General features: G+C 38.0%; 1 protein-coding gene and 1 non-coding gene across 7 annotated transcripts in view; one reads left to right on the forward strand and one right to left on the reverse strand.

Moving 5' to 3' along the window:
• OCLN (occludin) overlaps window positions 1-15,577 on the reverse strand; it is a 49,299-nt gene that overhangs the window by 24,654 nt on the left and 9,068 nt on the right. For all 6 annotated transcript variants that reach the window (XM_019728064.2, XM_074328857.1, XM_019728065.2 and 3 more), the window contains exons 3-4: window positions 12,971-13,646; window positions 9,795-9,956 (exon numbers count right to left, since the gene is read on the reverse strand). In XM_019728064.2, the coding sequence (XP_019583623.1) occupies window positions 9,795-9,956; window positions 12,971-13,646 (838 nt within the window). The remainder of the gene's footprint in view (window positions 1-9,794; window positions 9,957-12,970; window positions 13,647-15,577) is intronic.
• LOC141570969 (U6 spliceosomal RNA) lies at window positions 12,235-12,341 on the forward strand. The gene has a single exon (XR_012495394.1). It is a non-coding gene; the product is annotated as a U6 spliceosomal RNA (small nuclear RNA).

Raw genomic sequence — 15,577 nt, forward strand, 5'->3', positions numbered from 1 at the left:
AACACAAAGTGTGCAAACATGGCCTGTTTATTTTACAAAGTACAAGATAACGCACATAGGTCAGAGCAAAAACAACCCTAGAAATCACTACGAAGGCAGAGAAACCATTGTGCTGAAGATTCAGAGACAGGAAATTCGAAAGCTGCATGTTTTCTGAGAAGGTCCCCGATGGCAGCAGCACAGGAGGATGCTGAACTTGCCCCTCCCAAGAGCACATTGAAATATACACCCATAGAGAGAGAAAAATACTCCTGAGAGACAACGGAGGAATGAACAGTTTCTGAACAACAAAAGAGAGAAAGGGACCAAACAAGGAAGGCTGGGAAACCACAGCTTCCCAGGTGCTGTGGGAACACTCGGCAGCTGCAGGAACCCTCCAGATCGGAGATGCTGGTGAGCGCCATTGTGTACGACCCCTTCCACCTCGCTAGGGAAGGCACGAGCTCTATTTGGAGGTTTGACGTGTGTGCAGATTCACATGCAGATACACTGCCCAGAGCACATTTCGGCTTAGAACAAAAGAAGCAAGCAGGATCAACAGGGTGTCACAACACAAACCTGGCCTCCCTGTCTGAGCTGCTCCTGCCTTGCAGGCCAGCACCCAGGCACCATGAGCACCTGTCTGACTCCAGCAGGCTGTCAAACCAACGCCGCACACACAGCAGACACACATCACTTCTACACAAGGTCACTTTTTCAAGACTGGACGAGATAGCTATTTTGCCTAATTCATATAAACAAACATCGAAAGGAAATTAAGTGAAAAGACAGACTATTTCTCAAATGAAGGAATAAGAAAAATCCCCAGAAAAAACCCCAAGGCAATGGGACAAGTAATTTGATAAAGAATTCAAAGAAATTAAGGATACTTACCAAACTTGAGAGTGAAATAGAAGAACTTAGGGAGAAGTTCAACAAAAAGGCATAATGTATAATAAAAAGCCACGCAGAGCTAAAGAATGTAATAACTGATATAAAAAATACAGTAGAAGGAATCAACAAGATAAGCTAATATAGAAAAACAGATCCACGACCTGAAAGACAGACTAGTAGAAATGAACCAATCAGAACAGCAAAAAGAGAATTTAAAAAACAAGGACAGTTTGAGAGGCCTGTGGAACAAAACACAAACATTCACATTATAAGAATCCGAGAAGAAAATGGGAAAAAGGAACAGAAACTGTATTTACAGAAATAATGGCTGAAAACTTTCCTAACCTAGGAAAGGAAACAGGCATCCAGGTCCAGGAAGCACAGAGAAAGTTCCAAACAAAATGAACTCAAGAGACCCACACCAAGATATATTGTAATTAAAATGGCAAACTTTAAAGATAGAGTCTGTTTTAAAGGCAGCCAGAGTAAAGCAACTAGTTATAAAGGAAAACCCAAAAGCTATCAGCTGATTTATCAGCAGAAACTTTAGAGGCCAGAAGGGAATGGCAGGATATCTTTAAAGTGCTGAAAGAAAGAAACCTACAACCTAGATTAATTTACCCAGCAAAGTTATCATTCAGAATTGAAAGAGCGAGAGTTTCCCAGACAAGCAAAAACTAAAGGAGTTCATCTCCATTAAACCAACTTTAAAAAGAATGTTAAAGGGTATTCTTCAAGCACAAAAAGCCATAACGAGAAATAAGAAAATATCAGAAAGGGAAAAAAACTCACAGGCAAAGCCAAATATTTAATAAATACAGCGAATCAGACATTTAAAAAGCTACTAAGAAGGTCAAAAGACAAAAATACCAAACTGAATTCAAACTACAATAACAGGAGATACACAAAACAAAAACACCTAAAATACAACATCAAATACATAAATTATGGAGGGCGGAAGTAAAAATGTAGTCCTTTTAGACTATATTTGAAATTAAATGCCTATAAGCTCAAAATAGACAGCACTATAAATACTGTGAGATTTATCGTACAGTAACCATAACCCAAAAACCTACAAAAAATACACAAAGAATAAAGAAAGGACCCCAATCAAAACACTAAAGAAAATCAGCAAATCACAAGGAACGAGATCAAGAGAGGAAAGAACAGATGAGAATACATGGGTTGATTGCCCTTTCCCATACTATAAAAATCAATAACCGGGGCCAGCCTGGTGGCTCAAGCGGTTGGAGCTCCATGCTCCTAATGCCGAAGGCTGCCGGTTCAATTCCCACATGGGCCAGTGGGCTCTCACCACAAGGTTGCCGGTTCAACTCCTCGACTCCCACAAGGGATGGTGGGCTCCACCCCCTGCAACTAAGGTTGAACACGGCACCTTGAGCTGAGATGCTGCTGAGCTCCCAGATGGCTCAGTCGGTTGGAGCGAGGGCTACGCCCCCTGCAACTAACAATGGCAACTGGACCTGGAGCTGAACAGTGCCCTCAACTACGACTGAGACGACAACAACTTGACATGGAAAAAATCCTGGAAGTACACACTGTTCCCCAATAAAGTCCTGTTCCCCTTCCCCAATAAAATTTCCCAAAGAAAAACACAAATTCTAAAAAAAAAAAAAAATCAGCTGAGAATACAAAAGTAACAAAAAAAACAATTAACAAATGGCAGTAAGTACATACTTATCAACAATTACTTTAAATATAAATGGATTAAATGCGCCAATAAAAAGACATAGGCTGGTTGGATTAAAAATCATGACCATCTATATGCTGCTTATGAGACTCATTTCAAGTCGAAATATACATTCAGTCTGAAAATGAAGGAATGGGAAAAGATACTCCATGCAAACAGAAATGAAAAGAAAGCTGGGGTCGCAATATTCATGTCAAACAAAACAGACATTAAAAAAGTAATGTAAAACAAAGGCATTACATAATTATAAAGGGGTTAATTCAGGAAGAGGATATAATAAATGTAAATGTCTATGTACCTAACATAAAAGCACCTAAATATATAAACTTTAATGGACATAACGGGAGAAATTCACAGTAATACAATAATAGTAAGGGACTTTAATATTCCATTAGCATCAATGGATAGATGATCCAGACAGGAAAGTAAAGAGGAAATAATAGCCTTAAACATCACATTAGACCAGATCAAATTAATAGACATTTATAGAACATTTCATCCAAACGTGCAGAATACTTTTTTTTTTTCAAGTGCACATGGAACATTCTCAAGGACAGATCACATATTAGGCTACAAAACAAGCCTCAATAAATTCAAGAAGATTGCAATCGTATCAGGTATGTTTTCTGACCATGAAACCAGAAATCAACTACAGGAAGAAAACAAAAAACCACAAATATGTGGAGACTAAACAACATGCTACTAACCAACCAATGGGTTAAAGAGGAAATCAAACCAGAAATCAAAAACTATCTTGAAACAAATGAAAATGAAAACACAACTTTTCAAAATTTAGAGGATGCAGGAAAGCAGTTCTAAGAGGGACGTTCATAGCCTACTACAAAAAAAAACAAACAAAAACACAAAGTAAGAAGAAGGAAGAAAATAAGATCAGAGCTGAAATAAATAACCGTGTTTCCCCAAAAATAAGACCTAGCCAGACCATCAGCTCTAATGCATCTTTTGGAGCAAAACTTAATATAAGACCCGGTATTATATTACATTATACCCGGTATTGTATTATATTACATTATATTATATTATATATTATATTATATTATATTATATTATATTATACCCGGTCTTATTTTAATATAAGACTGGGTCTTATATTAATGTTTGCTCCAAAAGACATAAGACCTGGTTCTTTGAAAAGATGAACAAAATTGACAAACTTTTAGCCAACCTCATCAAGAAAAGAGTGCCCAAATAAGTAATAAATGAAAGAAATTACAACAGACACCACAGAACTACAAATAGTCATTAAACAATACTATAACTACATGCAAACAAAATTAATCTAGAAGTGAGGCAGGCCATGTAGTCTAGGAAACCCTGCCATGGTATAACTTGAAGTGCTCCATTGGTTAGACCAGTAACAAAGTGAATGTATCCAGTACCTCCAGCTGGAGAAAAACAAGAACCAGTTTCTTCCAGCTAGGCTGATCCCTATGACTGGGACCTGACCTTTAGCTAATTATAATGTCATTATAATCTCATTTGCATTGCAGTTACTACAACTCCATCATGCATCTGATGCCATGACAGTTCCAGAGGAACCAAGTAAAGAAAAAGTGGAAAACGGAGGGTCCTGCCCAGGGGAGGAGATAAATGAACCATGTCAATGGGATGTCACCAATTCCTGCACTGGGAGGGGTAAATACCCCTGATCGTGACTTCCTCTGGGTGACTTTTCTCTGAGTTCCCGCACTTTCCTCTCAAGTGTGTACTTTTGTTTCCAATAAAACACTTTTGCTTTCCTGCATCTATCTCAATCTTGAATTCTTTCTTGCATGGATACAAGAACCTAGTCAACACTGCTCCAGGTTGAATCTTCTCTAGGACATCCCATGAGCCTCTGGCGACATAAAAATGGATAAATTCCTAGAAGCATACAATCTTCCAAGACTGAACCAGAAAGAAATAGAAATTTAAACAGAACGATTACTGGCAATAAAACTGAAGCAGTAATCAAAAAACTCCCAACAAATCAAAGTCCAGGACCAGACAGCTTCACTGGAGAATTCTACCAAATATTTAGAGAAGAATTAATACTTATCCTTCTTAAAGTATTTTTAAAAATTGAAAAGAAACACTTTTAAACTTATTCTACAAAGCCAGCATTTATCTGGATACCAAAACCGAAGACATTACAAAAAAAAAAAGAATTACAGGATAATACCCCTTATGAACACAGATACAAAAGTTCTCAACAAAATATTAGCAAACTGGATTTGACAATACATTAAAAGGATTATTCACCATGACCAAGTGGGATTTATCCAGGGATGCATGGATGGCTCAATATCCATAAATCAATCAAGATACTTCACATTAACAAAATGAAGGATAAAAATCATATTATCATCTGAACAGATGCAAAAAAAGCATTTGACAAAATTCAATATCCTTTTATGAAAACAATTTTCAACACAGGAGGATATAGAAGAAACATACCTCAACATAATAAAGGCCTATATGACAAACCCACAGCTAATATATACTCAATGGTGAAAAGCTGAACTCTTTTCCGCTAAGATCAGGATCAAGACAAGGGTGCCCACTGTCACCACTTCCATTCAACATAGTTTTAGAAGCTCTAGCCATAGCAATCACACGAGAAAAAGAAATAAAAGGCATCCAAACAGAAAAGAAGGAAAACTTTCATTATTTGCAGATGACATGGTAATATATGTATATAGAAAACCCTAAAGACTCCATTAAAAAAACAAACTATTAAAACTAATAAATGAATTCAGTAAATGAATACAAAATCAATATACAGAAATCTGTTGCGTTTCTATACATCCATAACAAACGATCAGAAGAAGAAAACAATCCTGTTTAGAATTGCATTAAAAAGCATAAAATACCTAGGAATAAATTTAACCAAAGAGGTAAAGAACCTGTACTCTGAAAACTATAAGACACTGAAGAAAGAAACTGAAGAAGATGCAAATAAATGGAAGGCTATATCTTGTTCATGGATTGAAATGATGAATATTGTTAAAATGGCTTTACTACCTAAAGCAATCTACAGGTTCAATGCAATCCCTATTAAAATACCAATGGCATTCTTCTCAGAACTAAAACTAATCCTAAAATTTACATAAAACCACAAAGGACTCCTAATAGCCAAGGAAACCTTGAGAAAGAACAAAGTGGGAGGTATCATGTTCCCCGATTTAAAATTATACTACAAAGCTACAATCATCAAAACATTATGGTACCATGTTTCCCCCGAAAATAAGACAATAAGACCTAACCGGAAAATAAGCACTAGCATGATTTTTCAGGATGCTCGTAATATAAAATAAGCCGTAAGGCGTCTTTTGAAGCAAAAATTAATATAAGACCCTGTCTTATTTTAGGGAAAATACAGTAGGGCTTATTTTATATTACAAACATCCTGAAAAATCATGTTAGGGCTTATTTTCCAGTTAGGTCTTATTTTCGGGGAAACACGGTATTGGCATAAAAACAGAGATATAGGTCAGTGGGATAAAACAGAGAGCCCAGAAATAAATCCTTACTTATATGGTGAATTAATCTATAACAAAGGAGATAAAGATATACAAAGGGGTAAAGACAGTCTCTTCAATAAGTGGTGTTGGGAAAACTAACAGATAGGTGCAAAAAAATGAAATTGGACCACTTTCTTACACCATATACAAAAATAAACTGAAAATGAATTAAAGACTTAAATGTAATACCTAAAGCCATAAAACTCCTAGAAGAAAATATAGGCAGTAAACTCTTTGATATTGGTCTTAGTAACATCTTTTTTGATATGTCTCCTCATGCAAGAACAACAACAAAAAATAACAAATAGGATTACATCAAACTAAAAGGGTTTTGCACAGCTAAGGAGACCATCAATGAAACAAAAAGACAACCTAATGAATGAGAGAAGGTATTCACAAACCTACATCCAGTAAGGCATTAACATCCAAAATATGTAAGAAACTCATACAACTCAACACCAAAAAAAAAAAAAAAAAAAAAAAATCCCATTAAAATATGCGCAGAGGACCTGAACAGACGTTTCTCCCAGGAGGACATACAGATGGCCAAAAGACGTATATATGAAAAGATGCTCAACATCACTCATCATCAGGGCAATGAAAATCCACACCACAATGAGGTACCACCTCACATCAGTGAGAGTGGCTATCACTTAAAAAAATCAACAAATAGCAAGTGTGGTCAAACGATGTGGAGAAAAGAAAAGCCTCGCACGCTGTTGGTAGAACTGTAAACTGGTGTAGCCACAACGGAAAACAGTATGGAAATTCTTCAAAAAATGATAAATATAGCTGGCATACGACCTAGCAATACCACTTCTGAGTATTTATCCGAAGAAAATAAACGCACTAATTCGAAAAAATATATGTACCCCTATGTTCACTTACAATAGCCAAGATATGGAAGCAACGTAGGTGTCCATAGATAGATGAATGGATAAAGACGTGGTACAGGTACGTACATGTACACACACACACACACAGACACACACAATGGAATATTACTCATAAAAAAAAAAAATTTTGCCATTGGACAGCATGGATGGACCTAGAGGGCATCATGGTAAGTGAAATAAGCCAGAGAAAAACAAATATCATATGATTTCACTTATATGTGGAATCTAAAGAAACAAAACAAATGAATAAACAAAACTGAATCAGACCCACAGATATAGAGAACAAGCTGATGGTTGCCAAAGGGGAAGGGGTAGGGAATGGGTTAAAAAAACAACAACAACTTATAAAGTAATTGTGAATACTGAGTGATTAAAAAAAAAGAAGGGTTGCGCACTTTCTCACCGACAATACAAAAGGGCTGAAACCATCTTAAAACTCTGAAGTATCACCTTTGGAGGTACCTTTGCATGGAAGATTCTAAGCCTAAAGATTTTAAAAATCCAAGAAAGGCAGTGAGATCTAATAAAATGATGATTATCTAAACCTACCATAATGTGTAGGGAAGGAGTAAACTAACATTCAGTAGCTATTTAATTGCTCCGTTAGTAAGTTTATCTTTCCCCCCAAACAACCCATTATTAGCCAGATGGGGAGTTTCTTGTCTTAGTTCTCCAATTAGAATTCAAATTTTAATCCCTTTTTAGTACACATAATTAATTCTAGATTTTCTTCCGTTATTTTAAGTGGAGATTATTTTTATGATATTAATTTCTAAAGACCAAAAGGAATCACCAATCCACTCCAATGTCAGGCACTTTAGATGCAGCATCAAACATTTCCACATGGGCAGTTATCAGAGTGAAATCGATTTGAGCAGAATAGTGAATAAAGGCAGAGAGAAAGAGTAATAGTCTGCATCTGGATGTGGAAGTAAATTAAGGAAAGAATGCGAATATGGTATCGAGTTCAGCAAAGCAAACTTGGGCAGTTGAGCAGAGAGAATGGAAGGAAAGGCAAATACTTGTGGCTAAAACAACCTCCAAGTCGCTTATTTCAAATACTAGCCTTTCTTAGGCATTTCAGTTGGGGAAACAAAAGGAAAAAGAAATGATGAATTTGCAAGGGATTAAGCATAAACAGTTAGTATGCTCAAAAATCATAGGCCTGCTATTCAACAGATGATTCTTCAAGTTTCATATGACGAAACAGTTATTACTCGAGACAAACTATTAAGTACATGTCAAACAACCTACTCTGGCTATCAGATCTCCAGGGATTCAGTAAGGAAGCATTATAAAAATAATGCCTTCTAAAAAATTAAATCCTTTCAGCTTCATCATCATCGTTGTCACCTCCATAAATTATTATGACTTTTTTTTTTTTTTTTGCCGAATTATCAAAAGCACCTAGAACTGATTAAACTTTCAATATAGTAAAATCAGATGAGAGCCCAAAGTTCACTGGACTCTAATATTACTGGCACTGGTCTCTCTTCAGTCAGGTTTTTTTTGGTGTGTTTTCTTTTTAAGGCTCTCGAAACCTCGAGTAAACAAATCCAACAGCCAGTGAAAACTGACACACCCAGAAACTCTCTGCAAAACATTTACTTCATAGTTCACAATAGACTGTCCTATTCCATCTACAGGTGGCCTTGCCTAGAGCTAAAGGTCAAAAGAAAACACTCCCTAATAATACCTTCACACTTTATGGGTAGAAAAAAATGAGGAAAAAAGAACAAGCAGGCTTCAAAAAGAGGGCAGGGATGTAGGAACTATCATCTCCATGGAACACACATACCACACTTTCGATCTTCCTAAGACTGCTTCATTTTTGCTCCTTTACGAACTACAAAAATTTTTTTACATCTACATGTCTAGAATTCTTCAAGTATCAGATGCTAGAGCTAAAGGAGCCTTCACAACGATCAATGTCTTTACCCACGACCTGACCAGCAGTACCCACCCTCAGCCCTCTCTGCTTTACCCCCACAAGCCAAAGAAAAACCCCATCCCAGAACCAGCCTTCATGGCAAGAAATCAATTTGCTCAGACAGCTATAATGGCAGTTTCTGAGGTTGCTCCCAACAGTATTCTACCAGAGGATTTCTGAGAAACAAAATCTCACTCCAAACATCTCTAGAGACAGGTTAGGAATCAGTGACATGTACTGACTGGGGAGACATTTTTGGAGAGAGGGACTTTGTGGGCAGTCAGCAAATCACGTCATACAGGAAGCCACCTAATGGTATTAACAGTATATACAAAAAAAGGAAATTGGTCTCATCTTTGGTTCACTAAAATACTTCATTGGTAAAGTTAATGCAGAATTAGTCACTGTGATGGACCAGGCTGTTCTCCATGTAAAAAGTTTAAAGGTCTGCCACCTGCTACCACTCCAAAAACACCCTTTGCCAATCTTGACCCAAGAAAGCTCCTGGACTATAGTGTTTCTCTACAAATGATAAGTAGGAAAACAAAAGTGGAGGGAAAAGATTTGTTTTAGTTTTGTAAAGGCCAAGTTCTTTCCACTTGATTCGTTTAGAAGCAATTTATTTTCATTGCCTAGATCCACTTCTTGAAAATGGAAAGCTGATTCTGACCTTGTAGTAAAATAATTTCCACTTATCCCACATTCTTAAAGTTCTGAGTAAAACCTAAGGCCACAATTCTTGCAACATAGACAATAATTCTAAGAATAAAGTTTCACAAAGCACTAAAAGTCAAACGTAGAGAGAGAAACCTAGGGTTTTAATAAAAGATTGGATACTTGCTGATTTTCTTAATACTTACCCATTCTTCAACATTTGGGGGCTGCTCATCATAAATATGTTCCTTGTCCCACAAAATATTTGCCTCGTCATACTGGTCCATCTTTCTTCGGGTTTTCACAGCAAAGAAAATTATTAAAGCAAAAGCCACAATAACCATGAATCCCAACACAATGGCAATGGCCTAAAAAGAGATTGAAGATATTGACATAATTAGATTTTAATTGCTTACTTTATCCCAATCCACTCTCTACAAATACCCTACTAAATATCTGTGGTTACACTGATATAAAACTGATACATATGGTTACATTTTAGAAATATAGAACCTAGCCCATACCATTGTGCTAAAGCTAGCAAAACACACTCTCTCTCTCTCTTTGACTCAGTCCTCAGAACATGCTTAATGTTCTGTGCTATCATCGTCCCCGTTTTAGAATTACAGAAAACGATTCCAAAGCTTGAGCATCAAGGGGCCATATTTTATAGAGGCTCTGCCTTACCATAAATGATGCAGACAGAATCTAACCAAGCTATCCATGGACTAATGATTCATTTAGTCTGGCGGGTTTCTCTGTTTCAGGAGTCTTTCGTGCATTTACTGTAAAGGGCCCTGTGACAAGGAAGCCCTCCCCACCAGTTCTCCTGATGTCCGGCAGGTGTGTTAAGAGGTGTACTGGCCCAGAGGCACTGGGAGTGGAGGCAGGGACCAGGACTCTGGCCTGGATGTCGGCTAACGGGTACAAGGAGGCTCTCTGCAGCTGCCTAACAGGGACGTCCTTTCTCAAAGAACACAGGTTTCAGGTAGTCAGAGGACTAAGAGGAACAGGAGTGTGGTCAGATAGGAGTGCCAACCCTCAGCCCTACTTATCACAGATTCATCTGCATGTCAACAACAAACATTCTGAAAATCTACATTTGCAGGGAACACATTTCAGTCTTCAAAACAGAATGACTCATTCCAGTGAAAAAATGAGAATTCCTGAGTCAGTGTAAGGAGAAAAAAAAAAAAAAATTAGTAACCCAGAAACATTTTAATATAATTAGGGGGTGACTCATGGTTACTGAAAGCAGGTTCTCTCCCCAACCTGTACATTTGAATCAACTGGATAGCTTTTTAAAATACTGACTTACACTCTGAAAAATCACAAAACACTTTAGAAAGGAATTAAAGGTTACCTAAGTAAACGGAAAGACATCCTATATGTTCATGTGTCAGAAGGTTTAAATGTACAGATGGCAACACTCCCCAAATTGACCTACATATTCAATGCCATCCTTCAAAATGGTAGCTGGCTTTTTTTGTGTGCAGAAAGTCACAATTCAATCCCAAAATTCATATGAATACACAAGAGCCCCAGAATCTAGCCAAAATAATCCTGAAACAACAAAGTTGGAGGACTCCAACTTCCCAATTTCAAAATATATTATAAAGCTACAGTAAACCAGACAGTGTGGTACTTGCATGAGGATAGAAATATAGATTAATGGAATCCATTGAGAGTCTAGAAATAAATACACTTATGATCAATTCATTTTTTACAAGGACATGAAGACAATGTAATGGTGAAATAGTCCTTTCAAAAAAAATAATATCAATACAGCTGGATAGCCACATGCAAAGAATGGTGGACTCCTTCCTTATATCATGCCCTAAACTCAGGATCACAGACCTAACTGTGAGAGCTAAAATTAAAAATCTTAGAAGAAAACAAAGGAGTAAGTCTTTGTGACTTTGAATTAGGTAAAGTAGCCTTAGATATGACACCGAAAGCACAAGCAACAAAAGAAAAACAAATCAGACCTCATCAAAATGAAAGACTTTTGTGCAAACAAAAATATACAGAAAGTAAACAGAGAATGACAAAATGAGAAAAAAATACTTGCAAATCATACATCTATAAGGGACTTGTATCCAGGTATATAAAGAATTACTAAAACTCAGTAATAAAAATACAAGTAGCCCAATTAAAAAATGGACAAAGATTCTAAATAGTCATTTTTTCAAAGAAGATAATATACACAAGAAAACCTGCTCAACATCATTAGCTGTCAAGGAAATGCAAATCAAAACCAAAACGGGTACCACTTCACACCCATTAGCATCAGAATCTGACAGACAGAAACAATGTTGGTAAGGATGTGGAGAATCCTACATATTTCTGGTAAATGTACAGTAGTGCAACTACTTTGGAAAGGAGTCTGGCAGTGCCTCAAAAAGTTAAACATAGAGTCACCATAAGACCCAGCAATTTCTAGGTATATACTCAAATCAAGAAAAATTAAGACATCGGCTAATAGGTAAGAGGAGGCGCCCTGCAGCTGTCTAACAGTGATGTCCTTTCTCAGAGAACACACAAAAACATGCATACAAATGTTCAGAGCATTATTCATAATAGCCAATGTGGAAATAGCCCAAATGTCTATCAAATGATGAATGGATAAATAAAATTTGGTATATCGTGCTCACTTCGGCAGCACATATACTAAAATTGGAACGATACAGAGAAGATTAGCATGGCCCCTGCGCAAGGATGACACGCAAATTCGTGAAGCGTTCCATATTTTTGGATTTATAGATGATGTAATACAGAATTGTACACCTGAAATCTATGTAATTTTACTAACAATTGTCACCCCAATAAATTAAAAAAAAAATTTGGTATATCCATACAGTGGAATAGTATTCAGCAATAAAATAAAAAGTAATGAAGTACTGATGCATGCTATAACACAGATAAACCTTGAAAACATTATGTTAAATGAAAGAAGCCAATCATAAAAGATGGCGAAAATATTGTGTGACTTTGTTTATATGAAATATACAGAATTGGCAAATCTATAGAATGGGATTACTGGCTGCGTAGGTCTGAGAAGGGTTAGGGAAATGAGTGACAGGGAATAGTGTTATAATTCCCAGTATAAATGCTATCAAATTGATTGTGGTGATGGCTGCATAACTCCGTGAATACACTAAAAAGCAATGAATTATACTTTAAATGGATGCATTACGTGGTATGTTAATTGTATCTTAATAATGACACGCAGCCCTTCTTCCAAATTCTGATTTAAATAGAAACAGGGCCTTGGCATCAATATTATTTAAAAGTTCCCAATGTGGTTCTATTAAGCATCCCAAGTTGAGAGCCTCTGACCCAAGGGGAAAGGGGTTGGGGAAAAAAACAAAACTACCCATACCTCCTGAGGATCCACAACACAGTAGTGATACAAATACTGATCCACGTAGAGTCCAGAAGCTGCAGGTGTATAAAATTGGTTGCAGAGGGCAATAATTTGTGAACCGTACAGAGATCCAGAAGCCTGGGCAGTTGGATTAACTCCCATTATGTAGACAATTGTGGCAATAAACACCATGAAGCCCAGGATAGCACTCGCTATGATCACAGTCAGGTAGTATGCTCTTGTTCTAGACATTTCAGATCTTATAACACTGGTAACAAATATCACCAAGGCAGCAATGAAACAAAAGGCAGCCATAGCCAGGAGGAAGCCCTTTGCTGCTCTTGGATCTGTGTAGCCTCCTCCATAGCCATACCCGTAGCCATAACCATAGCCATTTCCGTAGCCTCCAAAGCCACTTCCTCCAACAGGGTAGCCTAAACCACCTCCTATTAGATTGGTTCCATAGCCTCTGTCCCAGGCAAGTGTGGAGGCGACACAGGCAAATATGGCAATGCACATCACGATAATAAGCATAGATAGAATCCGAATCACTCCTGGAGGAGAGGTCCATTTGTAGAAGTGAAGAATTTCATCTTCTGGGTAGAAAGAATACGCCGTATGAGAGAGCATTGGTCGAACGTGCATCTCTCCACCGTACATGTCATTGCTTGGTGCATAATGACTGGGTTTGCTGAAATGCACATGAAAACAATTTCAAGTTAGCACTTTTTGGAGGTAAGCAGAAAGACTGTATAAAGTACTTGGAATAATTTAAACAATCCATTGGCAAATAAAACTATTGTTATTACTGCCCCACTGCAATGGGGCAATTTGTGTCCCCCCAAAATTCAAATGTCAACATCCTAAGCCCCAATGTGATAGCATTAGGAAGTGGGGCCTTTGGGAGGTAATTAGATCCTAAGGTAGAGCCCTCATGAATGGGATTAATGCCCTTATAAAAAGACCCCAGGGGCAGCCGGATGGCTCTGTTGGTTAGAGCGTGAGCTCTGAACAGCAGGGTTGCTGGTTCGATTCCCACATGGGCCAGTGAGCTGCGCCCTCCACAACTAGATTGAAGGACTGTGACTTGGAGCTGATAGGCCCTGAATAAACACACTGTTCCCCCAATATTCCCCAATAAAATTTAAAAAAATAAAAAATAAATTTTTAAAAAAGAGACCCTCTCGCCTCTTCTACCACATGAAAATACAACTAGAAGTCAACCTAGAGCAGGTCCTTCACCAGAACCTGACAATGTGGACACCTTGGATTTCTAGCTTACAGAACTGTGAGAAATAAATGTCTGTTGTTTAGAAGCTACTCCGTCTATGGCACTTTGTTAGAACAAGCAGAACTGACTCAGACACTCACTGACAGTGAAGGTCCCTGTGCATCAGAATCAGCTGCAGGGCTTGTTAAAATATGCAGATTGGTGGCCCCCACCCCTAAAGCTGCTAACTCTGCAGGTCTGGTGTAGGACATGTTTCCAGATGCTGCCGGTCTGGCAACCATATACTGAGAATGACTGCTCTAGTTTCTGTGGAACAGAGGTTCTCAAATTTTGCTATCTATTAGAATTACCTGGAGCATGTGTAAAAACCCTGAATGGAGCACTCCTTCCCAGTTAAATCGTAATCCCTGGGGATGGATCCCAGGCAGTTTAGAACAAGCGTCAACTCTTGCCTGTGTGACTTGAGACCCGTGCATTCAGATATGACACCTATAATGGCCTACCCAGGGTTCTGTGCGATTCCTGGCAGTCTCGCTCTCTCACCTAAGAAGGCACATTCATACATTTACTCAGTTGACAGCTATTTAATGGAGCTGCCAAGTTGTCATGTGCTGAGAACTGTGCTAGGTACTGAATGGAAATTCTGCACCCTTTCTCACATAACTTGCCCTATGTATCTCTTCCATCTGGCTGTTCCTGAGTTATATCCCTTAATACAATAAAACAGTGATCTAGTAAGTAACATCTTTCTCTGAATTCTGTGAACCATTCTACCAAATTAATTGAACCCAAAGAGGGAGTTGTGGGAACCTCTGTATAGCCAGTCAGTCAGAAGTGCACATAACAATCTGGACTTACAACTGGCATTCTGAGTTGGAGGTCATTGGAACCTCCAATCTGTAGCCAGTTGGTCAGAAGCACAGAGCTCCCCGGCTTGAAGCTGGCGTCTGAAGTATGTGTGTGTTCGGAGCTGAGGGCGTCTTGTAGGACCGAGCCATTAACCTGTGGAATCTGATGCTATCTCTGGGTACATAGTGTCAGAATGGAGTTGAGTTCTTGAACACCTGCTGGTGTCCTACAAATTGTTTGTTGGTATGTGGGGAAACCCCCACATTGGAATTGGGTCTGGGTACCCAATTGAATGGGTAACTGTGATATATCCATCTGATAGAATGCTACAGAGCTATGCTGTCCAATATGGCAGCCACTAGCCACATGGATTTACGGAATAAAATGTGGCCAGTCCAAACTGAGGTGTGCTTTTAAATACAGAGTGATCACAGTATGAAAAAAGAATGTAACACCACCAAAAGGGAACCCCAAAATTTACTATGTACTTTGGCCAATAATGATGTATCAATGTAGGTTCACTGACTATAACAAACTAACTG

The sequence above is a fragment of the Rhinolophus sinicus genome, linkage group LG03 (genome assembly GCF_036562045.2).
Source record: "Rhinolophus sinicus isolate RSC01 linkage group LG03, ASM3656204v1, whole genome shotgun sequence".
Lineage (NCBI taxonomy): Eukaryota > Metazoa > Chordata > Mammalia > Chiroptera > Rhinolophidae > Rhinolophus > Rhinolophus sinicus.